Raw genomic sequence first — 24,889 nt, 5'->3', positions numbered from 1 at the left:
TAGAATAAAACACATGGGTGGGAGGGGCCTCTAGACTCACTCCTCTGGTCCCAGATTTTTTTTTTTTTTCATTGTGGTATTGGGGGTAGAACTCAGGAGCATCCTACCATTGAGCTACATCCCCAGTCTTTTTTTTTTTTTTTCTTTTCTTGAGACCATTGCTGAGGCTAGAACTTGGAATCCTCCTGCCTCAGCCTCCTGAGTAGCTGGAATTACAGGCACATGCCACCACACCTGACCCATATGTCATTTTGAGGAGATGCAATTAAGACCCAGAAAAGACAAGGACTTGCCCAAGGTCCCTTAGGACCAACGCTCAGACTGCTAGTCTTGGATCCCAACACAGCCTTCTGTTCAAGAGCTCAGGAAGCCCCAGGGAGGTGAAATTCAGCCCCCTGGAAAGAAGACTCATCTTGTAGCCTAGTGCTGGGGATTAAACTGGACCTTAGAGGACCCATGTTCTGGCTTTAGAAATATTTGTACAACAGTGTTGCTGAGACCAGAGATGAGCCCTGGAAGGCCTGGAGCTCCCCATCTGCCACCATCATCTGGTTTAACCTGAGCCCCTCTGCACCCATCTGCATGGATGCAGCAAGCCTGGGGCAGCCTGCTCAGCCATTCTCTACAAAGCATTCCTACAGAGGCCTGTCACCACTTATGCTTTATTGAGGACAGTGGGCAGGCAGGGTGAGAAAAGGGTGCTGGCTGCTGTGAAGGAATAAGAACCCGATAGGTGAGGGGGCCAGACAGGCAGGTTCAACCTGACTCCATGATCCAGTTAATGGCCTGTGGTGGAACCTGCCCTCCCTGAGATCCCTCAGCTGGGGGATGTGACAGACCTCACAGAAGGTAGGCAGGAAGGAATTGGGAGTGATAGTTGTAATTCCCCCAGCACCCAACCCAAAAGTGAGAGTGCTCATCTGGGACAAGGAGGGGACAGTCAGCTAATCTCTGAGTATCTAAACTAGCTCCTCTACATTTCTGGAAGACTTCATTGTTCCTCCACGGAGACCCTAACGATGGAGATTGAGACCAGGAGAGTCCTTCACTGACCCATTTTAACTGGCCCCAAGGAAGACTAGAGCATTCTAAATTAAGGAACATAGGCCTGCCAGCCATCCTGCTAGAGTCCTCAGTAGGAAGAGGGTATGGGAAAGGGTGACGATCATCCATGCACCCCACCTGAGGAAGGCAGAGGCCTTTTCCATACCCCATGAGAGGAAAGGCACGAGGTACAGAGATTCTGGAGTCTGGAAAGGAGTTAACCTCCACTTCCCCTGATGTCCAGTGGGAAGGGTATGTGTGAGTGAGGGGCAGGGTGGTAAATTCCCAGTGTTCCCTGGAAGTGGGCTTCAGGGAAGATGCTCCAGAGGTCCAGACCCTCCTCCTTGCCTCTCCCTTTTGGGCTAGTGGGCAAGCCACTGCCTTATCAACTACAGCTGTGGCAAGTGTAGACAAGGACAGTTGGGGTACCACACTACCTCCCTTTTCCATTTCAATGACATCAGTCTGTGCTCATTTATCACTTTTTACCCCCTCAAAATAATAGCCAATTGAGAGGGAAGAAGCCTCAGGTGAGTGGGTGAGTGTAGGCCAAGGGGCCAAGGAGAAGACACTATTAGGGCCCAACCCTGGTTTGGGCCCCTCACACCTACAGTGGAGTAACCTCAGGGGGAGCCAGTTCTGGAAGGCTCAGTGACAGCAAGAGGCCTGAGCCAACTCAGCAGCAGTGTTCAGGGCATGAGGTCTAGTGGAGGGCATAGGGCCTGGGGTCAAGCCTCTGTCCTACCCTCAGGCAGCAAGCACTGGAAGGGGGAAAGCAGGCAATGGGAGTAGGGGGATTCCTTCCAAGCCTCTTCTCTGGGGGAAGGACCTCCTATCCCAGCAGGAACTGGGGCAGGGCCCCTTCTGGACAGAACATCACACATCAGTCATCTCATCCCCTAGCTCTGCATCTTCTGGTTCTCCTTCCTCCTCTTCCTCTTCTTCCTCCTCTGAGGTCACATTGGGTTCATCAGCCTCTGCCAGGCATTTGGGGCAGGAACAGACAAACAGATAGTTCTCCCTGCAGGGATGGGGTAATGGTGAAGGCAAAAAGTCAGGTAGCCACTGGGATGGAGGAACCCAGAGCCCAGCTGCCCAACCATGTCTCCAGCTGGCACCTGAGGATCTTGTGGCGGCTGTGGCGGCTACGCTCCCGCTGACAGCAGTCTAGGTAGCTGATACAGATTTCCTGTGGGGCAGAGGAGAAGTGGGATCTGAGGGTCTGTGCTCTGCATTCGATAGATAAGAGTCTCCCCAACAACTGCCCTATCTCCAACCACTGTCCCATCCTGAGGAGCCAGAACTGAGTTGTCCTTCAGTGAAGGGATGGGCTGCCCTAATCCATTCCACCATTCCTTCAGTGGGCAGGTGCTATGAGGTTTCAATAACCCATGTTTGAGGTTGAGAGTAGACTGAGGTTAGTCTCCAACCATGGTGAAAGTTAGTCAGTGGGCAACATTGGTGCTTGGGATTGGAAGTTGTTTTGGTGTGAGACTATGTGACCTGAAAGATGATTTCAACCAGGGTCCATGCACTGAGCTCATAGCCAGGACCCCAAACGCATGCTAGCCTCCACAGCTCAAGGTACAAAGAGCTACCTCCTGCTTTCTTAGGAGCTATAGATATGTTCGTCAAAAGGTGGCTGGGAACAGGAACCTGGGCACACAGCTGTCCCTCAAACACTGCTCTGGAGTTATTTTTTGAAGAAGTGGAGTGGGGTTAGAACATGCAAAAAGAGTAAGGCCCTGGAGCATGTGGGGCCTCGTCCAAAGCCTGAACTTTGAAGGCTCTAGTCACTGCTATTCCAGATCCCTGGAGATAACTTACCAGACCCACTGCCCACCTGGACCCCCATGGACCTGGTCTCTCTCACCTCTCCTGGCTTAATATCCTCCAGGGCGGTGACATGCAAAAGGAAGTTGTTTTCTGGGAAGGAGGTCTCTGCATTAGGGACACAGCTGTGGTTGCCTGGGTCACAAGAGGAGAGTAATAAGGATTAATGATTTAAAAAAAAAAGTCTCAATTCTGCAGAGCACTGGGTCCTTTCCTTGTTCTCTGAACCCTGACAGGCTGTGCAGGTACTAGATCCCAAGTTTCCTGCCTCTGCCTCCATTCCTCTTACCTGAAGACCATGGTGCACAGCACAGTGCACTCCCCCATCGCTCTGGCTCCAGTCTCCCAAGACTGATCAACTTCAACCTCAGTTGTGTTCCTAAAGTCTGACTAGGGGAGGGACAGGGCTCTGAAGGGATGCCTGCACCAGACCACTGAACTCAATTCTGTCTGCTATTGGATATAAGGTCCCAGCTGACTTGGGCCCTCTGAATAACCAATTTGGAAGGCAGAGTGGCCCTGAAGTGGTCTAGGAGGTGGGATATGTAGTAAGTTGGGAGCTGAGATCAGAGAAAGACAGTTGTGGGAGCTGGTCCTGACCCTCCCCAACATATGCTAAGGAGACTTGCCTTCTAGTCTGAGCTCCCTCTGCCTAGCATCCTGTGGGCTTCCTGGACTCTCCCAAAGCTCCCCTATCCCACAGGGCAGAGTGACACAAAGCCCACACCTCCCCTTGCAAGAAGCATAACTCTGTGCCTGCCTTAGGCAGGGGTTTTATATATTAGCATCTATTACAGCACAAGCAATGGGCTGGGGATGTGGCTCAGTGGTAAAGTGCTTGATTAGTATGCCTGAGGCACTGAGTTACTACACAAAAAGAGCACAAGTAGTTAAATGAATGACTGAAAAAATAAAATGGAGTGAAAAGGCCCAAGGGAATCCCAAAGAAGCTCAGCTTTAACCCCACTCCCAAACTCAACCCAGCCAGCCTAGAAAGGACCAATTAAGATAAACTGTGGCTATGAGACCACCTGGCAGAAATGGGTGGGCTTGTAGGGCACTGTGGCGCACACCTGTAATCCCAGCCACTTGGGAGGCTGAGGCAGGAGGATTGCAAGTTCGAGGCCAGCCTCAGCAACTTGCCCTGTCTCAAAATAAAAAGGGCCAGGAATGTAGCTCAGTGGCAGAGCACTCCTGGGTTTAATCCCTGGTACCAAAAAAAAAAAAAAAAAAAGGAAGGAAGAAAGAAATGGGTGGGCCCATGCCCATCCTCCACCCTTCCAATGCCATGACTCACAGCAGCTCTGAAGCACAAAGAGGCCAGATCCTTCACAGTTAAGGAACTCACCGGTTGCTGTAAGATAGTAATATGCAGATGGTGTTCTACCCACTTTACAGGAGAGAGAAGAAAACTAGGCTTACAATAGGCACCAGCTCCACTGACCTGCCATCCCACCACACTAACGCACCCAGGCCCTACCATTTCACCTAAACTTGCTTCTCTGAGGCACAAGCCTTGCTCTTCTGTCTTCAACATCACCCTATTTGTCCAGCACTCCCCCTCCTCCCAGTAGAGCCTCTGGATGGATCTCAGGGCCATATCTCACCTGCGTGTCCTGTGGACAGATCTGAAGCACCCCACAGACCACCCCTTGCCATTAGCTCAGAGCTCCCTGGGGTACAACTGTGTTTGCCATCTGACTGAGGGGTCTCCAAGGTTGGGTGAGGCCATAGCCCCATCTCACCAACCTGCCTCGATGTCCTTGTACAGCTGGTCAATGAAGGCGTCCAGCTGCTCGCGGTCCTGAGGCTTCAGCTCCAGAGCATCACAGGCATGGACCCACTGGCTCAGGGAGCTGAGGGTCCCAGGCAGCCCGTGGTTGAAGAGAAGGCCCAGGTCACAGGGCTCTCCACCTCCAGGCAAGTTAAGCCCAGGCAGAAGGATTTCCCACCACCACCCCACTTCTTTCTCTAGGATAGGGGCCCCACCTTCCCCAACAGATCAAGGCCCCCAGGAGCAGACTCCACTGCTTCATTTCTCCCCGCTCCCCACCACCACATCCAGTTCAGTGCTCTAGCCAGAGTCACACCCTACCCTACCCCAATCCTGAAAGGAGCTGTGGCTACCTTCCTTACTCAGTCTTCTACCCAAGCCCCAAGAGATCATCTAATAGCTCTAGAACATTCTCTCCTAACCTGGTCCCAATTCCTTGGCCATTGGTTCCAACAAGAGCAAAGAGAGACCGGAATCCATCTGGAGTGAACCACTGTGGGAGAGAGAGAAGAGCACTCAGATTATAGCCACTTGCTTTTCTTCCTGATATGACTCTGTTCAGGAAGACTTCTGGGAGTCAGTCCCATCCTGGTTTCAGAAGACCCAGTAAGTAGGCTTTGCTTCAATTGCTCTAGGAGGAGATGCTGACCCAGTTGCTCTTGGAGAACTGCAGCAACCAGGAGGCCACTGGACCCATCCTCCCCACACTTACCTGGCTAAGCGTGTCCTCATAAAGGGCCTCTGTGAAGAGTTTCCGCAGAAGTTCCAGTTGGCCCTGGTTTAGGGGAATCAGGGAGAGACTTGCATCTCTGGGGATTTCCCCTTAGCACCCAGGCAGGGTCCAGAAGATCAAGTGAGGGAAGGAAAAAGGGTCCACTTTCATCTCCAAAGAGCTCTGGCAGTCCACTGGCCTGTTCCAACCCAGGGTGGTGAACCCAAACTTACTGTTTTGGAGCACTTGTACCAGCAAGGCTAAAGAAGCCTGGCTTAGAACATCTACCTTTACCACCTCCCTTGGGATTCCCCTAATCTGGCCTCCAGGCCACTTGGTCCTCCCTTTCCTTCCTATGAATTCAATGCAGGAGGGCCACCCGAGGCACATCCCTTCCACACAGCTGCCTCTGCCCTCTGACAACTCTGTGTGGGCACCTGTTGTCCTCAGTAGGAATCTGCTCTGACTGAGAATGGATACTCAGGACACTGGCAGTTTCACAGTTCTCCCTGACCTGAGGACCCCCAGCTATACTGGACTTTCCCACTGCTAACCTCTGGCAGGGGTCTCGCTTTCCCTTTTCCACACAGATCATTCTCAGGGTAGTGTATCTAATCCCTCTTTCCTCTGTCACCACCCTAGTTGCCCACTTCTCAATTTTAGGTCCACATTAGGTCACAAAGTTAAAGAGCAGTAGGAATGTAAGTCCTCTGAATCAGATTTTTGGGCCCAGGTTTTAACCCCTTCCTCTAGCTGGAAAGAGACAAAATCTGGAGTTCTCCACAGGTAAGCACCATTCCTTCCCAGGCTATTGGGAGGGTGAGGGGTGAGGACAAGTCATGGAAGAAGACCAACCTTGAATTTGTCCCCCAGGAGTTTGTGGACAATTTCTTCCTCCTCATTGGCTGTTTTGTTACAGAACTGGGAGAAGAGCCTGATCCAACGGTCCTTGTCCTTTGCCTGTAGTGGATAAATATACCTGGGGGCCTTGATCTGTTGGGGAAGATGGGGCCCCTACCCTGAAGAAAGAAATGAGTGGTGATGGGAGATCCTTCTGCCTAGGCTTAATTTGCCTGGAATATGTATTTTATGTAAGTATAAAATATATTTACATTTTATAAATATAAATAGAAGAGTCATGGACACCCACCCCTGTCCTGCCCATGTGAAATGGGCAGTCAACGTTTCTAAACACTTGCCATCAGAGAATGACCACCACACATGAGTTTCTAGGGTCCCTGCCTGTGCCTGAAACTTCATCCCCACACCGCCCACAGCCAGCTATCTCCCTAGCAGGAGCCAGGCCAGCCAGTGCAAAACACCTGGAAAATAGGAGAATGAGGCTGAAAAATGATGACATCGACAGAAGGAGATTAGAGTGGCTTCTCTCACTTTATGAGGGAGACACAATCCTGAAAAAGTGATGTTTTATAAATTAATGCATGAATTGCTGCCACACAAGACATCTCCTCACAGGTCAAAGACAATAGGCAAAACAAGCCCCAGCTTCCTAAGCCCAATTTATGTTTAGTAAACTCATACAACTTTACACAGCAAGCAGCTCTCCTTTGGGAGGTCAGGAGTAACTGTACAGTAAAGCTAGGACACTGAGGTGAGGGGAAGGCTGGGGACCAGAGTTGTAACGGGGTAAGTCAGCTTCCATGGAATGGTCAGGGGGCTCACCTGCTTCACTGTGGCCACCATCCGGGCCATCAACATGATGCTTGCAGTCTCAGGGGGGTAGTGAACACTCCTGAAGAAAGAGAAAAAAAACGTTCATGGTAGAGCTGGGTGTGGTGTTGTACACCTGTAATCCCGGCAACTCAGAAGACTGAGGCAGGAGGACTGCAAGTTTTGAGGTCAGCCTCAGCAACTGAGGAAGGCCCTAAGCAACTTAGTGAGACCCTGTCTCAAAATTTAAAAATAGGGCTGGGGACGTGGCTCAGTGGTTAAGTGCCCCTGGGTTCAATCCCTAGTAATAAAAACAAAAACATAATTTAAAAATAAATAAGTAAGGAGCTAGGGATGTAGCTCAGTTGGTAGAGTGCTTACCTCGCATGCACAAGGCCCTGAGTTCATCCCCAACACCAAAACAAATAAATAAATAAATAAATAAGTAAGTAAAAAAGGGCTATGGATGTGGCTCAGTGGTTAAGCACCCCTGGGTTCAGTCCCCAGTACTGAGAAAAAAAAAAAGAAAGAAAAAAAAAAAAAAAAAGTTCAGACTAGAAATTTCCTCCTCAGGTCAGGTGCAATGGCACATGCCTAAAATTCCAGCAAGTTGGAATGATGAGGCAGGAGAATCACAAGTTCAAGGCCAGCCCAGGTAACTCAGCAAGATCCTGTCTCAAAATTAAATTTTAAAAAAGAGAAAGCAAAATGAAATTTACTCTACAGTAACTGAGTTCTGTGAAGCACAATCTGACCGCAACAGAGAAATCTTCCTACCGATTCCACCAATTACCAGAGAAAGTTATGGGAAGCACTTAGGCAGGCTATGCAGCCCTGTGGAATTAATGGGGCTCTTTTTGGGAGTATGTAAATGATGAGGATGGCAGGATAGACAGTCAAGATTAAAGGCAGGGAGTTGGGTGATATGACTTTTGTTTAACCCTAAGAATGGAGGAAAAAATCTGGGGAATGGTAACTAAAGAAAGCTGGCAACATCCACTGAATCTAAGCAGAAAAGCAAGAACGGAGGAATCGAGGAAAGAAGGAAGAAACCTACCTCCATGCCTCCTGCAGCTTATTAAGAGGATGCAGGGGGTCATCCTGGGAGGGACCTGGACACAAGACCCGGTGGTATTGTTCTGCAGCTGCCAGCTGACATTCCACACTGCAGTATGTCGCCTGTTAGGTGGGGTGGAGGTCAGCACCCTAGAATCTGGCCGTGAGGAATGGAGGTACAGACATCCCCTTGGGTACTCACCTCCAATGGCATTCCTTCCACAAACAGCCCCTGGGTAGGAGCTCAGAGAGTGTTACGAGATGAAAAAATATAGAGAGTGCTTTGGGGGCATGAGGGAGGGCACCTAACATAAGCTTGTAAAACCACAGAATGGTAAGAGCAAGGACCCCAAGAAAAAGGCGATCTCCCACCAAGTCCATTTTCTAAGCAATGAAATTGGAACACAGAGCATGAAACTGAAATAATTACCAAGCCCTTCTAATGTCTTAACCTACACTGTGGCTCTCAAGGGCCATGACCAGGTCTATCTGGCATTCTGTCTTCCCAATGAAGACTTTAACTGAGGTCTCCCACTCCCTCCCACTTTCAGGTACTTTCAGGTACACTCCTCAGGGTTGCTTACCTGGCAATTGGGACAATTCTGATGGAGATCCTTGCGTACAGTGCATAGCTCTGGATGAGGCAGAACCTGGCCTGGCTTCCCAGTCAGCCTCTGGGCATTCTCCTCTGCTTTCTCCAGTGCCCGAAGGCAGTGGTCACAAGCTGGGGTGAAGCCAGATATAGCAATCTAAGTGTCCCAAGAGGAGGGGGGACACACCTGTCCTCTGGACAGCAGTATTCTGTGGCTAGAACAGTGCCTGGCATACAGCAGGTACTCCATACAAGTTTGGGGAATGAATGAATGAATAATGAGTGGAGTAAATAAATGAACAGATTTCATATGTATCCATACGTGGATGAGTCACTTTTCTCTCTTGAGAACCCCAGTCCCCATTTCCAACTTCCCCTACTTCTCCATGAGACTCAGTCTGTGGATTTTTCCCACACTCTGGATCTAACTGGCCCTCCTTTCATGGCTGTCTTCAGTTTAAGAAAAGTGTGTGGCCAGCAAAGCTAAGGCATCCTACTTACTCTGACCTCTGGTGAACAAGGGTCACACAGCCTCATCTTGATGGAGGGTCCACTTTGGGACAGAGCCCTTCAGCATGACATCCAGACCCTTATACTATGAGGCCAGACTGAGTTCTGCCTGAGTGACAGCCCTCTCCCAGGGGGTACTTCAGAGGAGCCTGCTACTACAGGTACACAGCCCCAAACTCCTAAGAGTGGACAGAGGTGTGGTTCTTGTCAGGTACAGTTCTCCAGAGGAAGACAGCATTTTTTCCCAACACCCACAGTCCCAGAGACATTAGCCAGTATGAATGTAGGCAGTACTCTTCCATGCACAACAGGCCCAACAGCCATGAGGAATAGGTGAAGAGTGCTCACCTCGGTACCGATAAAGTGCATTCCAGAGAAACTGTGCAGCCACCAGGGGCCTTTCTACGAAGATGGTCTCTCCCTTCCGGATCAGCTGTGTAGCAAACAGCCCCTTTCCCTAGGAAGGCAGAGAAGAAACAGGATGGCCATAAAAAGAGACAAAAGACATAGCTCCAAGGGCTCCCAGAAACTTCGGGCCCTACCCTCACACGCCCCTCTTGGCAGAGGCCTCAGGGAGAGTGGTCAGCAGCCTCCACAACTGCCTCCTCTGGAAAGGCAGCTCTGACCTACTTTCAGTCACACCTCTTTCAGCCCATTCAAAGCAGAAGGCCCGGTCTGAGAGGGAGCCACGACAGCATCAACTCAGGCTACACAGAAGAGAATTTTTAGAATTGCCAAAGCAAGGCCAAGGCTGTAGCAGGTTAAGGCCTCCTATACTAGGAACCAGTAATGGCAGGCAGGCTTCTTCATCCCCCATGTGCCCATCCAGATCCCAGCAGTGGTGCTGCTGCTTGGGGTTACAGAGAACCCTACATCCTAGGAGAAGGACGCTTAGTTTGAGGGAGAACTGCCCTTTACCTTAGTCAGCTGGGTACCCAGGGTATCTAGCACAGTGCCAGGCACCTGACAAGTGCTCAGGGGCTACATGAAAGGAAGGAGCTAATCCTAGCACCAGCCCTCGTACTGATTTGCTGTGAACTTTTGAGTCAATTGCTTCACATCTTTGCATCTGTTTCCCAAGTGAGAAATATTGTAATAATATCTACAAGACTGTTTCCACAATGCAATGATACAGCACAGGGGAATGTCCCTCATGAGCTATGGCTCCTTACTATTCAATAGGAGGTGCTTAATTGTCACCATGAGCATTGCCTGGGATGCTCTTAGAAATGCAGAATCCTAGGCCCCACCCCTGACCTGATGAATCAGAATCTGTATCCTAACAAGATGCTCAGATGATTCGTAGGATGCTGAAGTCTGAGAAGTGCCGGTCGTCACACTGTATAAATCAGGTGTACAACACTAAGTACATCATGATAGAAGATAAGAAAGCAACCTCTGAACTGCTATCTCTCAAGTGTGCACAAGGTCCCTGGAGGTGGCTTCAGAACTCAGGCAGTTAGTGGCTATACTGGATCTTCTTACTCACCCTGTTCACTTAGAGAAGAGGGGTGGTAGTCCTGCCAACACGGAGCTGCCACCAAAAAGGGAAAGGAAAAAAATGTTTGATACAGCAGTAAAATGCCCTGTCACTGTGGCCTCTTGTCCTGTGTCCTTTTAGCACTGGTGTTCTGGTAAGACAAGGACAGAGCAGCAAAGATGAATAGACCAGGCCAGGCCCTGGGCAACGCATAAGCCACAAGTCTCAACTGTGGTAATACCTCTGAAAGCTCTCACGGTACACTGGGACAGGTGAAACAACCAGGGACAAAGCATGAATGTCTTCCTGGAAGCCCCACCCCCATACCTTATAACCCCTGAGACCCAATCTAGCAAAGTGAAAACTTGGATTCCTCTACTGGACAAAACAACATGAATAGGGGCTAGGGGATGTAGCTCAGTGACAGAGCACTTACCTAGTAAGTATGAGGTCCTACATCTGATCCCCAGGACTGCCTAATAATGATAATTATGATGATGATGATGAAGAAGAAGAACAGGGACCTACATTATCTCTGACAATTTCAAATCTCAATATCAGATAGATAAAGCTTTTCCTTTCCCTTTGTCTGGAGGACCAAAAGCAGAAGATATTTAGAAATAAAAAAAAAGGAAAAAGAATCAGAGTAGTTCCTTTTTAACACCACTTATTCCCAAGACAGATGAAAGTATCTCAAGAAAAATAGCTCCACTTCATAATATCAAGATGCATGAAGAACAGTGAACCTGAAGGGGACAAATGATACAAACAGATTTATAATTTGAAAAAGAAGTTTTAAGAAAAGACTGCAAAATTCTTAAGACCATAGAGTACATTTTAAAATCCTGATTTAATGATTATTTTCCATAAAAACACAAATGACACAAACTAAATTAAAAAAAAAAAAAAAGAGAGAGAGAGAGAAAGCCCAGATAAACAAGCAGTACTGAGATCTAGCTAGTGTATACCAGCATGGCATTCCAGTTGGCATGGACTTGGTCAGGCTTCTGTCCCAACTGGTCATGTCCTTGGCATAACAGTTGGTAAATTCTTGAAAATCACTCCTGCCAATATTTATAGAAGCAATAAAATGATAGAAAATTACCCCCACAAGAGGTCCCTCATCTACATACATGCTCTCATTAAACAATTCTCTCAACTTTCAAAAGAACAAGTAATCTCATCTTACCCTAAACCAAGCATAACACCTTCATGTGGTAAACTGAGGAAGATGGCACAAAATCGTAAACCAATCCTACTAATGACTACAGATGCACAAGCCCAGGACAATTCATCTTGTTGCCAAATCCAAGTAGGTATGTGATTTTCTCCAGCAGCAGATTAGGTATTGGCCTAGAGAGGGTAACCAGCAGGGGGTCTTAAAAAGGGGACTGGACAACAGGGCAAGAAAAGTGGCTGAAGAGATTAAATGAGAAGGAAGAAGTGAAGAAACAAGGGGGATGAGTGACAGGGGGAAGGGCTAATGAAGATAACAGTGGCAGGGCATGGTGGCACATGCCTATAATTCCAGCAACTTGGGAGGCTGAGTCAGGAGGATTCCAAGTTCAAGGCCAGCCTCAGCAACTTAGGGAGACTCTGTCTCAACATAAAAAATAAAAAGGGATGTGCTCAGTAGTAAAGCATCACTGGGCTCAACCCCGAGTACGTACACACACACACACACACACACACACAAAGAGTGAATATGGCTGCATACTAGGAATGATACAATGAGATGTTAAGACACCATCAAACTTCAGGCCACCCAGTAGCACTAGAGGGTCCAGGTAGAGATGAAGATGTAAGTAGCTAAGAAGACCAAGGATGTAGGGGAGCTGATTTCCCAAGAAGAATGCTCCAGATACTTTTGAAAGAGGGCAAGGGAAGCTTGGGCTGGGAAACTGGATCGATATGAAGATGCTGACTGCAGGAGACAGATGACTAGAGGGCTAACATCTTGGGCAAGAACCAAGGATACATACAGCTACTACACGTTAATTATTCAACCTCAGTATTACCCAAAGAAATGTAAATGAGAACAAAGCAATACCATTTTGTACATATCAACTGGCAAAGGTAACTGAGAAAGAAAACAGTGTTGGAGAGAACAAAAGGATGTCTGCACAGAAATTAACTCCAAGACCTTTGATCCCAGGGGTGATTAAGATACAACATAAAGGGTCCATAAATCAGGGTTCAAGTGAACTGTGGCCTTCTCATGGAACACACTCAACTCTTAAAAAATTAATATGTAGAAATAGGTTTATTGATGTTAAAAGAGTCACTCCTGCATCAAAAAAGCAGTTTCTAAAAATGTGAATTCAATATACACATATTTGCACAAGTATTGGATTATAAATGATTTTTGTCTTTACTTTCCTTATATGGGTCTTCTATTTTCTTCTACAACAAACTTCTAAAACATGATGACCAAAACGACGAAATCATGTCACTCTTGTTTAAATCCGTCAAATAATTCCCCTGCCTTTGGGTTCTGGTCCAAGTTTCCCAGTACGCCAAGACCCTCTGTAAAGAGTCCTGGCCTCTCTCCTCATTCTCCCACCCATATCTCACTCAGAAAGGTTCGGAGGACCCAGGCTTTTAGATTCCTCAGTTGCCTCTAGCCAGCACGTCCCTGCCCTCCGCTCCCGGGGCCCAGCAGCAATGCTTCCTGCCTGAGCTAGGAGTCCCAGAGCCCACTCCCCGTCCTCCGGCCCTGCCAGCAGGGCCGCGGGCTGGAGAGCCGGGTTCCGCTAGGCGGAGGGCGCGCACTGGGACTCCGAAGGCCGGGGTCCACCGCGTGACCGCTCCGCGAGCTTGGGCACTGGAATAAACAGGGAGCCCCGGGCCGCGAGCTAGGGCCGGGCTGCAGCGTCCACGCATCGTAAGAGCCTCTAGGCTGTGGGCACGGGTCCTCGCGGCTGTCTCCAAGACAAGAGGGGTTGGGGCTCCAGGCGGGGCCCTCTCAGACCTCACCTTAGCGCTGCTCACAAAACGGACTTCCACGGCAACCCGGGACCGGCCCGCCACGCCCACGCAGAAGGAGAACACGTCGCCCATGGAGGCCGCCATCTTGGGCGCGCCTCCGCCTTCTGACCCTTGACCCCGCCTCGACCCGTGAGGCCCCGCCCCTGCTGCCCCGCCCTGTGCGTGAATGCCTCGGAGGCGGCCAATTCGGCGAGTGAGAATTTTGGTCCTTTGGTTGGTCGAGTGGGTGTAGCAGGGCTTGCCTTTGTGCTTTTACATCTGTACAGTGCTGTGTCTGTGTTTTAGTAGCCAGCATCAGCGTCCACGTATGCTTACAAAGTTTCAATGTACCTGAGTCCAAGTTCATGTTTATGTGTCTCTTGCCTTTGTTCACACAGTGGCTTGTCTTGAGATAAGGGCTCTTGGGACCAGCCTTGGACACAAGGGCAGTGGAAGGTCGACCGACTTATTCCTATTCTCTCTGACCCTCATCCTGAAGGGAAGGATTAGTTTTACTCTGGGTCTCGCTCATCCCACCTATCCATCCTTCAAAGTTGGGGAAAAGATTTTTCTCTATAAACCCTCTGATAGCAAGGCAGACCATCCTACGAAAAACCAAGCTGGACGTGTGCCCCTCGCAAATTCTCCAAGGGTGTAGGAACTTTGCCAGCCTGGGATGGTGGAGCAGTCTACAGTGGACCTCTCTAAAGGCCCCTTAAATTGGATGGAGAAGTGAAAGTGCGCATGCATTGTTCTCAGACGTGAGAGGGGTGTTTCCTTTCATTCAGGACCCCGAAACTGCCGACCTCTGACGCATAGCACCTGTCCAGACAACTAGGCTTCTGACCAACTTGCCATATTTTGTTTCCTTGTCCCTCGATTGTGTTCCTTAAAAAGGGACCTGCATCTACATCTATAGCCTCATGGTGACATTTGGGGATTGTGTAGAGCCCAGTAAATGTTTAGTAGGTAAATGATCTATTGATTTTTTAAAAAAAGTGAGCCAATTATTCCTGAAAGAGGCAGATGCAGCTGGACTCCTTGGACCACAACCCAATTAATAGTATTTTAAATTATGGAACCATATCCTTACCTATAATTGGGGTCAATGATCCATTGATTAATAGAATTGACTTTGGGTTCAGCATAAGGATTTTCCTGAAGACAGGGACAGAGAAGTGTTCTGGAAGCTAGACCCTGGCTCCCCTCAAGTCCGCCACTTTGTGTCCAGGGGCCACTGCCTTGTCAGCAAGTTGTTTTCCAAAGCCACCTCTGCTCCCTGCCTTTCTTCTGCTCAATCAGAAAACTGGGCCCTGAGAGCAACTACAGCCTGTCTTCTCACCAGTAGGTGGCAGGGCAGGCCTCCTTCCATACTCTTCTCAACCCCAGGAATGGATCTATGCTACAGAAATCAGCTCTGAAGATGCTTGTGGCTATCTTTAAGGGAGTAGGCTCAGTTGGCTTCTTAGAGGAAAACAGAGCAGATCCTTGGGAAGGAAAGGGAGCCATGAGTCAGCAACATGAAGGGGGAACACATTAACTATCCTGCGAAAATAAGCCAACTTTATGACAAAGTGGAACCAAATTTCTGTATTCTACATAAAGATGGGGAGAGGGTTGAAGCAGGGAGCAGGAAGTCAGGGTAGCATAATCCTCCAAAGGAGGCAACTGGGCAGTGGTAATAGTTCAGACAAAACAGGAAAACGTTGGGAAACTGAGAAGTGAGCCAGGCAGTCTACCTTTCCATCCTCCTTGCTCTCAATTTCACTATCTCTGGTGGGGAAATCCAGACACTGATTCAAAGAAGACTCTTTTTTACAGCCAGGCCAGGACAAAACTGATTAATTCCTGGGAAGCCAGGGCTGCTGCAGATATCACTCTCCCCATCCCCTGCCAGTCTACCTCCCAGTGCCACGGAGGCCTATAAGCACACCACTGGTCCTGGCACATTGTAAGTACTTCACAGACATCATCCCACCTCTGTTTTTTTGTTTTGTTTTGTTTTTTGTTTTTCAGTGCTGGGGATTGAACCCAGGGCCTTATGCTTGTGAGACAAGCACTCTACTGACTGAGCTATATCCCCAGCCCTCATCCCACCTCTTTAAAAACCAGTTATGCAGATGAAGAATAAAGGCTTAGAAGTTCAGTAATTGACCAAGGATATAGCTGATGGCCAAAGTCTGTGCTCCTGACCATTACATTATTACAGCTCCCAGGGGTTGATACAGCACAGGAGACCCCTGTATTATCTGTTGCCCTCTGGCCCTGAGAGGTTCTTCATTGAGATAAGGGCAGGAAGATCCAGGAAGACCAAACAGCACAGGTTGGGTCTCTGTCCCACTTCTCAACTGTCCACTCCTGACTCCACATCTTCACTCTGGATGCTGCTATCAGAACTGCTGGAGGGCTCGTCCAGGGAGGTGGCCACACTGCCAGACTCGGCTGGCAGTTTCAGCTTTTGCTGCTTCTGATATTTGACCCTGCGATTTTGGAACCAGATCCTCACCTGTAATTGGGATCAATGAGCTGACATCAGAATGTGACTCACAGGTCCTTTTGTTCCCCTAGTCCCAGAGTTCCCAACTTGGTGTCTGGTCAAAATTTGTTCCTCCTGCTAAGGGAAGCATCTCCTCCAAAATTCCCTTTACTATAATCCCACTCACAATTCATCCACCTGAACCAGCTCCTATAATGTGCTAGACACCATCCTAGGCGGTGGTGAGCAATAGAGGCATGGCCCCTGCCCTGTTGGAGTTCAAGGATCAAGTGTAACAAATCAGAATATATATAAACACAAATGGGGGTAAAGCAGGGATTTGGGCTGGGGAAGTGTTCCTGAGGACTCAACACTAACGCTTAGAGAATGAGAGGTCAGCCTGGTAGGGACAAGAGAGGAACAGGTCAGGTGGAGAGGGAGACACTCTATAGGAAGGATCTGAATTGGCACCAAACTTGGAGTGTTTGAGGACCAGAAAGAAGGAAAATGTGGCTGCTAATAAGCGGGGAAAGAAAAGGGAGAGGAAGTGGGAGAAGCTGGTGGAGGGGTCAGAGAGCCCAGGACCTATGAGGGCCACAGGGAAGGAGGTTTTTAATTGGGACATGACATAGTCCTGTTTGCATCTTAAGTGAATTGCACATTAGTGAGCTGCTGTGTAAAGAACAGATGAAGGCAGAAGCAGGGAGAGTTTGGAGGCTATTACTGTGATCCGGTGAGAACTGGGATATAAACTAGGGGCAGAGAAGCAGTTCCATCTGCATTTGAAGGTAAAGGTGACAAGCTTGCTGATGGTTGGAAGTAGGGGAGAAGGAGAAATCTAGGATGAATTAGTGTTTTGAGCAACTGGATGAATGGAGGGGCCTGGATGAATGTGAAAAGAAATAGATTTGAGGGGGAAAATCAAGAATTGAGGTTCAGACTTGTGAAGTTTGTATTGCCTACCCTTAAAACATCTAAGTGGAAATGTCAAGAAGGTAGATGTACCAGTCAGCAGAGAAGACTGGGCAGAGGATACAAATTTTGGGAGTCATTTTCTTAGAGATGGTATTTAAAACTATGGGAATAGATGAGAACAGCTGGCAAGAGATTTTGAGGTCCCAAAGGAGCAGCCTGAAAAGGAGACACAAATGGCCAGAGAGCAGAACGAGAACCAAGTGTGTGCTGTCTAGAAATTAAGAGAAGAATGTGTTAGCTAGGCGCCATGGTGCCGTTCCTGTAATCCCAGGAGCTTTGGAGCCTGAGGCAGGAGGATCATGAGTTCAAAGCCAGCCTAAGCAATTTAGTGAGGCCCTAAGTAACTCAGTGAGACCCTGTCTCTAAATAAAATACAAAAAGAGTTGGGGATGTGGCTCAGTGGATAATCGCCCCTGAGTTCAAACCCTGGTACCAAAGAGAGAGCGAGACAGAGAAGAATGTATTTCAGTAAAGGAAGGAGTGGCCACTGTAGTGAGGGCTGCTGAGTGGTGGAGTAAGTTGAGGAAGGAAAGCCTCTGTTTTTGGCAACATGAAGGTCATCAGAGACCTTGCTGAGAACTTTTGTTGGAATGGGAGGGAAGTAGTCATACTGGAATAAGTCAGAGTGAATGGGAAGGGACATGGAGACAGTGGATGTAGCAAGTTCATGAAAAATTTGCTTGTGAAAGGAGCAGAGAAATGGCACAATAGCTGGAGCAGAATATGGGAGTCAGGGAATTTTAAAATTATTTTTTAATAGTTAGTCTCTTGACAATGCCTACTTAATTTTTCAGATAGCAAAAACTATCTGAACTTAGCATAGAACACTTTATCAAAGCTTTAGATTTACACTGTATGTTGTTCCCACAATGGGAACTATTTTTCTCATTACATAGGAAGTGTGTAAAAATTTAGGGCCTGTCTCCCAACAACCTGGCACAGACAAAGATGATCCATGTCTTCCTCTCACTCTCCACTTAAGGCAGAGGTGGTATCTGTCCCCAGATGCAGGCCAAGCATCCCACCTGATTCTCTGTAAGGTGGAGCCGGGCTGCCAGCTGGGCTCTCTTCTTCCCCACCAGATTGTGCTGTTTTGCAAACACTTTCTCCAGCTCTTCCAGCTGCTCCAAGTTAAACATAGTTCGAATTCTCTTTTGGTGTCTCTCGGTGTCCTGAAGGTCCTCACTAGGGGTCCAGTGGGGAGAGCCCCAGAGGCCTGGGCAGTGAACCAGCTCCAAACCTAAAGAGCAACCCGAAGCAGAGGAGAGTCAGCCAGCAGCCACCTGCCCACCCATCTTGGAGGGGAGAGAACAGACACATGGTTCAAACCCTGCCTCCCCCTTGGCCAGTAACAGGGCAAGAAGACAGAATAGGAAGAAATTATGCGAAACAACCCAAAACAAATGAGAAAGAAAGAACAGTGAAATGCAACTCCTTTATCTTCTATTCGTTCTCTGCCAGGTGGCTTAAATTCTGGCCCCTAATAGAAATTACCAAACTCCTCCCTCCTCATTTTCCTTTCTTTCCTTGGCTGCTTTGGAAAACTCCAGGGGATGGGCAGAGATGGGATCTCCAAAGTACCGCCCTTTTCATTCATTCAAGAAAGACCTTTGTTTAAACACAGGGAATGCTGTAGTCATGGAACTCACATCTTAGAAACGGGGAAACACAGTAAATAAGTAAAGCATTTTATGACAAATAGCAGTGAGTGCCAAAAAGTGGGTACGTAGAGAAGCAGGGACAGGGTGAGTGTGTATGCCTGGGGGAGGGTAGTTTGCATCTTTAGAAATGGTTGCCATCCAACTGTGTTGACATTTGAACAGGGCCACTATGTACAGTTGGTTCTTTGCACATAGATACCCAGCTGAGAGGGTAAGTGGGTGTGAAAATCTACCCATTCTCTGCAGGCCAATTTTTGCCCCCAACAAGGTGCTATGTCTGCCTGGAGGCAGTGATGCCCTTTTCAAAGGGACACAAAAGTTTAATTCAGCTCACCAAGCTGTGGGAGTGGAGGTGCATCTTGCAGAGAGCAGTACCTGACTCAGGGTGTGAGAGGATGAAGGAGGGATCTGTTGACCTCTCTAAGAGGGAATATTCTGGGTAGAGAAATGCCCAGTGTAGTGCTAAGGCCACTCAGCCTCCACGAATCTTGGAGAGGCCTCAGGGCTAGCAGTCAGATTGCCCCAGTGAAGGGACTGGAACTGGTGTCCTAGCTACCCAGGATTCCAACCACTGGGCCTACCCAGTTTACCACGTGCCTGCATGAGATAAGACCAAAAGATCAGGAAAAGCCCAATAGGCATGCAGCCTGATGTGCCTAGTCTCTTCTAACTTGTTTCAAAATCTGAAGTAGTACAGCCCTTTGAGAAGAAATTAGGCTGGCATGTGTTCCTCAAAAACTGTACTGGGATCTTAGCTCTGTCACCAGTTACCAACTATAGGGACTTAAGCAAGTCAATGTACCTCTGTGAACTTTGATTTCCTTATATGTAAAATGGTGATAATAATCTGTACTTTCAGATGTCACAAGGTGCTTAGTGCTGTGTCAGGTATAGAGCAAAAAGAAAGTCAATGACCATTAAAAAAGAAAAAAAAAAACTATAACAACACAATAGACAATGCAGTGGGGAAAGGGGTGGACTATTTCCAGATGGATTAGTTCCAGATCTGGGAAAATAAGCCAGAACCATAGCTCATGGCATGCACCAAGAAAAATTCCAAATAGAACAAATATTTAAATGTAAAAAAGCATATCCATGCCAGGTCCAGTGGCACATGCCAATAATCCTAGTGATCTTCAGGAAGATCCCAAGTTAGAAGCCAACCTGGGAAAGTTAGCAAGAGCCTGTCTCAAAATAAAACTTAATAAAGGGCTGGGAATATAGCTCAGTGGTAGAGTACCCTGAGTTCAATCCCCAGTACAAAATTTCTATCTCTATCTCTATCTATCTATATACCTATAGACAACACAATCTATATCTATATCTATATACATATAGATAGATAGAGATAGATAGAGATATAGATATATCTCCACAAAAATCTAGAAGAAACCAGGGGAGGAATATTTTATGTCCTGGAGTGGAGAAGTTCTTTCCTAATATGATATGAGACACAGAACTCATTTATGAAGAGATTAACAGCTGGGCATGGTGGCACATGCCTGTAGTCCCAGCTACTTCCTGACTCCAGCTGAGGCAGGAAGACCACAAGTTCAAGGCCATCCTAGGTACCTAACTGAGACCCTGTCTCAAAGTAAATTATAAAAAGGCTCAATGGCAGAGCACTCTGGATTTAATCCGCAGTACTGCATCCTGGCATGGTGGCATACAGCTATAATCCCAGTGACTCAAAAGGGCAGTCTCAGCAATTTAGCAAGGCCCTAAGCAAATTAGTGAGACCCTGTTTCAAAATTTTAAAAAAGGGCTGAGAATATGGCTCAGTGGTTAAGTGCCTCTGGGTTCAATCCCCAGTATCTAAATAAATAAATAAATAAATAAAATCCCCAGTATTTCAAAAAAGAAAAAAAGTGAAAAAATTAAATTCAAATACTTATTCACAGTATTCATTCAAATACTTAAAAATGAAAAATTTCTATATGACAAAAACAAACCATAATCAAAGTGAAAAGGGCAATAAACTGAGAAAATATTTATATCTCATTACAGTAAATGGGTTAATTTTCCCAATATGATTGGAGCTATAGTTGGACATGGTGGTGCACATCGGTAATCCCAGCAATTTTGGAGCTGAGACAGGAGAATAGGAAGTTCGAGGTCAGCCTCAGAAACTTAGTGAGGCCATGTCTCAAAATAAATCATAAAATAACAACAACAACAACAACAATAATAATAAAGGTCTGGAGATGTTACTTAGGGATAGAGTGACCCTGGGTTCAATTCCCAGTACAGAGAGCTGGGGCAGCTCCAAATGGATTGTTATAAATGTTCAATTTTGCTGGGTGCAGTGGCGCATGCCTGTAATTCCAGTGGTTCAGGAGGATGAAGCAGCAGGATCATGAGTTCAAAGCCAGCCTCAGTAATTTAGTGAGGCCCTGAGCAACTCAGTGAGACCCTGTTTCTAAATAAAATACAAAAAGAGCTGGGGATGTGGCTCAGTGGTTAAGTGCCCCTGGATTCAATCCCTGGTACCAAAATAAGTAAATAAATAAATAAAAATGTCCAATTAGAAAAATGGGCAAAATACATGAATGGACAGATCTCAGAAAAGGAACTACAGATGGCTATTAAACATTAAAAAAAAAAAAACCTCAATCTAAAAGAAACCTACTACTTTGATGTTGTAAAACAAAAGCTACTAAAAGTCTTAGGAAGACCAACTGAGAAGTAAAGCTGACTGATTGGCATGTGCTTGTAAAAGCCCTGAAGAGCCCACTTGACCATGGCTTGCACACAGCCCTTCTCTAGCTGCTTTGTAGGTGCAACAAGGCCTTTGAGAGAAGAAATGGTTAAAAACCTAAGCAATTTCTCCTTTTGCAAGTTGGTGAAAACAAGTTCATCCAGGGAGTTTTATCTTTTCAAGTATCATGTTTACTCTGGGAAACCTTGTTTTCCCATGTTTTGGAGCATGCTGGGTTTTATTTAAAATTGGTTAAAATAAGTGTTATTTCCAGGCAAAAAAAATGACTTTTTTTGATTTGGTTTGAGGGTAAGAAGGGGAGCAAAAACTGCTCATTTAATTTAATAATTATGTTCAGCCAATGATGAAGTATATGATTAATAGACAGCAATATCGCTAATAAGTTTTCAGTTGTCTGAAATTAATTGCAAACATCAGTACAATACTCTCTAGTTATGGTAAAGATGTCTTAAGAGGAATGGCTCATATTTTGGTGCAGTATTTGACATTCAAAACAAAATGTTACAACAATAAACAAAATAACAAAAATGCTCAGTCTCACTTATATTAGAGAAAGGTATGTTGAACCATTTTTTCCTTCTATCACATTGGCTCCATTTCCAAAGTTGAATAACACTGCACTGGTGATGTCGTGGAGAAAGGGGGCACTCTTACACTTAGCTGGTGGGAATGAAAAGGGGATGCAAGACTTATGAAGAGCAATCTGGCAAAACCTCATGAGCACATACCCTTCAACCCAACAATTCCAGCTGTACTTGAATATCTTACGTGCAGATTATTCATTGCAGCACTATACATAATAGCAAATGATAAGAAACAATCAATTGGGCCTGATCAATTATCTTACATTCTTACAGTGAACTACTCTGTGATTGTAAAAGGAGCTCTTTGTGGACAGGACATGCCTCTCCAAGATATATGATCAAGTGAAAAGAATAAGGTGCAGAGCAGTGTGTGTGGTATGAACAGTTGTACACACTAAGGTATTTTAATATGCACAACTACCTCCAGAATTAAGTGGCTAGGGGACAAGAAGGGCAAGAGGAAACTCCTTAGGTCTTGGGATACATTTTGAAGTTTGGATTGTGTGAATGTAATATTCATGGAAAAATCAACTTGAAAATTAGACAACTGGAAGACAAATAACAAACTGCAATTCCACCTTCAGGCGTGTGGAGAGTTAGTGAAGGGTGACTTGGAGGGATGGGCAGGCTCCCAGTTACAGGGTGTGAATCTGAATGGACTTCCAGATGTTAATGCTCTGCTGAAAGGGGGTTGAGGACAAGCAAGATGAGGGGTATACCAGGAGTAGGAACCAGGTAAGACTGTGCTATCATGATCTTGTTATGAGTTAATGAGGCTTAACCAATTTTACTACTGTTTTCTTCATGGGGACATGGGGACGCATGAAACAGGTGTCCCAAATGGCAAATATGCACTCAGGACAATCCTACAGGAGAGTGTTATCTCAACAGTTAAATTCCCACTGGCATTACGTGCTGTGTCACAGATCCTCTTAGGTACTATTCTAAGAGCTATAAGCAGGCAGGCTTAGAGAGGCAAAGCGTGGTGTCCAAGTTCCCCTACATGTGAGCAGCAGGAACCATGGTGGAATCTGCCAACTAACGGGTCCCGCTGAACAGCATCACCCATAGCATCCCCCTCTCGGTACAAAGACTAGGTCTGTGGATTTGGCACCAACCAGTTTTGGTGAAGCGTCTGCACCACTAAGTGTTACCCAAAACGGGTGTGGGGCAGAATCCGGAACAAGGAGATCCGGAGGAGGCCTGGGTCTTCTTACACCTCCAGCACTGGGCTACTGACTCAGTCTCTGGACCACCAGCACCTCCCGCTCCCTCCTCAGCGGCCCGCGTGGAAAACCTTGCGTCCGAGTCTTTCTTGGCGAGACCCTGTCTCAAGCATTGGTTTCCACAGCAAGGTCAACGGTCGTAGGGCCCCTTCCCACTCCAGCCATTTGTAATTCTCAAACTCAAGTACTTGTCTACTCCAGGGTCGTCGGTTGAGGTCTCCACTCTCCATCCCCTGACCATTAACCCGCACCGGCGCTCGGTCCCGCCGTACCTGTGACGCCGAGGCCCTGGAAGCCGCAGAAGTGAGTCCCGCGCAGCACAGCCGGCTGCGGGCATAGCCTGTAGACACCCACACTCAGGTAGGCGGGCAGCCGAGTTGCCGGGCACGCCCAGGGCAGAACCGGGGCGGGAGGCTGAGAGGGAGCGGTCCAGAGGCCCAGGGCCGCACAGGAAGGGACTGGCGGAGGGGAGGTCGCCTGCGCGCGAGGGTCAGGCCTCGCCAGGATGGCTTCTACAGAGAAAGAGGACTCGAGGCGACCGGTAGAGCAGGGCGCGCCTGGGCCCTCCACGCAGCGAGAGAGCGCGGGTGACGCGGGAACCCGAGAGCTGCCCTCACGCAGAGGCTGGACCTGAGCGCCCAAGCCAGTCGGCAGCGGGCGGCCTAGCTGACCCGGGCTGGGCATGGCTTGACCCTTGCCGGGACGGGAGCGGAAGGGTAGCAAGGGACGTCTGAGGCTGTGAGGGAGCGCGAGGCGAGTGAGAAGACCCTACACTAGGGGACCTTGGAGACTCGCCCTGGAACTAGAGCCCCAGCTGTCGGTGAGAGCTCTTAAACTTAGCGGGGCGAGATGGGGCGGGGCGGGGACCCGCCCTTCTCCCCCACCCCTGGACAAGCTGGAGAGGTCTCTTTCTTCACCCGGGGTGAAGCAAGGTGGGCACAACCTCAGGACTGTGCTCTCTTCCTCCCATCTTATTTAAAAGTGCCCTCCCGCTGGGCACGGTGGCGGCGCACGTCTGTAATCCCAGAGGCTCTGGAGGCAGAGGAAGGATGATTGCAAATTCGAGGCCAACTAGGGCAATTTAGCAAGAACTTGTCTCAAAAATAAATATATGAAAAGGCCTGGGGATGTGGCTCAGCTGTAGAGCGCCTCTGGGTGCAATTCCCGGTACTGCTACTACTACTACTACTACTAATAATAATAATAAATAAAGTGTCCACTCTGGTGCCGCTGGGGGAAGGACCTTGAGCTCACTGTGATTTTCTGGTCGTCTTAGGCTCACAGTCTTTGCTCCTGGATCATGAAATCTGGGATGGCCTCTTCCCGCAGCCCTGTTGCGGCGGAACGGTGATCTGAGCGGAATGAGGCAGTACCTGCCTATTACAGTCTCCACTTATCCGTCTTTGAAGCAGAAGAATGAGCTAGATTCACCTATGACTGTGCTTTTTTTTTTTTTTTTTTTTTTTTTTTTTTTAAGAGCGAAGGTTTATTTTGGCTTACTGTTTTACTGTTTTGGAGGTTTTGTCTGTTTGTTTTTATGACCGTGCATTTTAAAAAAGTAAATAATTTATAGACACAGCAAAAAGTAAATTTACCACCCTGTCCCCAG

General features: G+C 47.7%; 2 protein-coding genes across 4 annotated transcripts; both read right to left on the bottom strand.

The window, feature by feature from the left end:
- Positions 1 to 1,218: 1,218 nt before the first annotated feature.
- Positions 1,219 to 13,765, bottom strand: SMYD5 (SMYD family member 5). Of its 3 annotated transcripts, none has more exons than XM_079111450.1 (13): positions 13,649 to 13,765; positions 9,541 to 9,649; positions 8,675 to 8,814; positions 8,092 to 8,213; positions 7,047 to 7,116; positions 6,219 to 6,323; positions 5,364 to 5,426; positions 5,074 to 5,144; positions 4,627 to 4,733; positions 4,175 to 4,267; positions 2,918 to 3,012; positions 2,163 to 2,233; positions 1,219 to 2,065 (listed from the first exon to the last, which is right to left on the bottom strand). In XM_079111450.1, exons 1-13 carry the CDS (start codon positions 13,742 to 13,744, stop codon positions 1,921 to 1,923), a joined length of 1,287 nt encoding a protein of 428 aa, XP_078967576.1. In that variant the 5' UTR covers positions 13,745 to 13,765; the 3' UTR covers positions 1,219 to 1,920. The 3 variants fall into 3 exon arrangements, with proteins under 3 accessions (XP_078967576.1, XP_078967577.1, XP_078967578.1); XM_079111451.1 differs by having other exon boundaries at positions 4,175 to 4,231; XM_079111452.1 differs by lacking the exon at positions 4,627 to 4,733 and having other exon boundaries at positions 4,175 to 4,231; positions 6,219 to 6,382.
- A 2,014-nt stretch (positions 13,766 to 15,779) lies between these two features.
- On the bottom strand, positions 15,780 to 23,964 carry NOTO (notochord homeobox; the record flags this gene model as incomplete). Its single annotated transcript, XM_079109541.1, has 3 exons — positions 15,780 to 16,145; positions 18,116 to 18,330; positions 23,553 to 23,964. The coding sequence occupies 3 exons, from the start codon at positions 23,962 to 23,964 to the stop codon at positions 15,984 to 15,986; spliced, it is 789 nt and encodes a 262-aa protein (XP_078965667.1). The 3' UTR covers positions 15,780 to 15,983.
- Between the last annotated feature and the right edge of the window lie 925 nt (positions 23,965 to 24,889).

The sequence above is a fragment of the Sciurus vulgaris genome (genome assembly GCF_902686455.1).
Source record: "Sciurus vulgaris genome assembly, chromosome: 14".
NCBI classification, from domain to species: domain Eukaryota; kingdom Metazoa; phylum Chordata; class Mammalia; order Rodentia; family Sciuridae; genus Sciurus; species Sciurus vulgaris.
The sequence above is the reverse complement of the archived record's forward strand: the minus strand, read 5'-3'. Positions and strand labels throughout refer to the sequence as shown.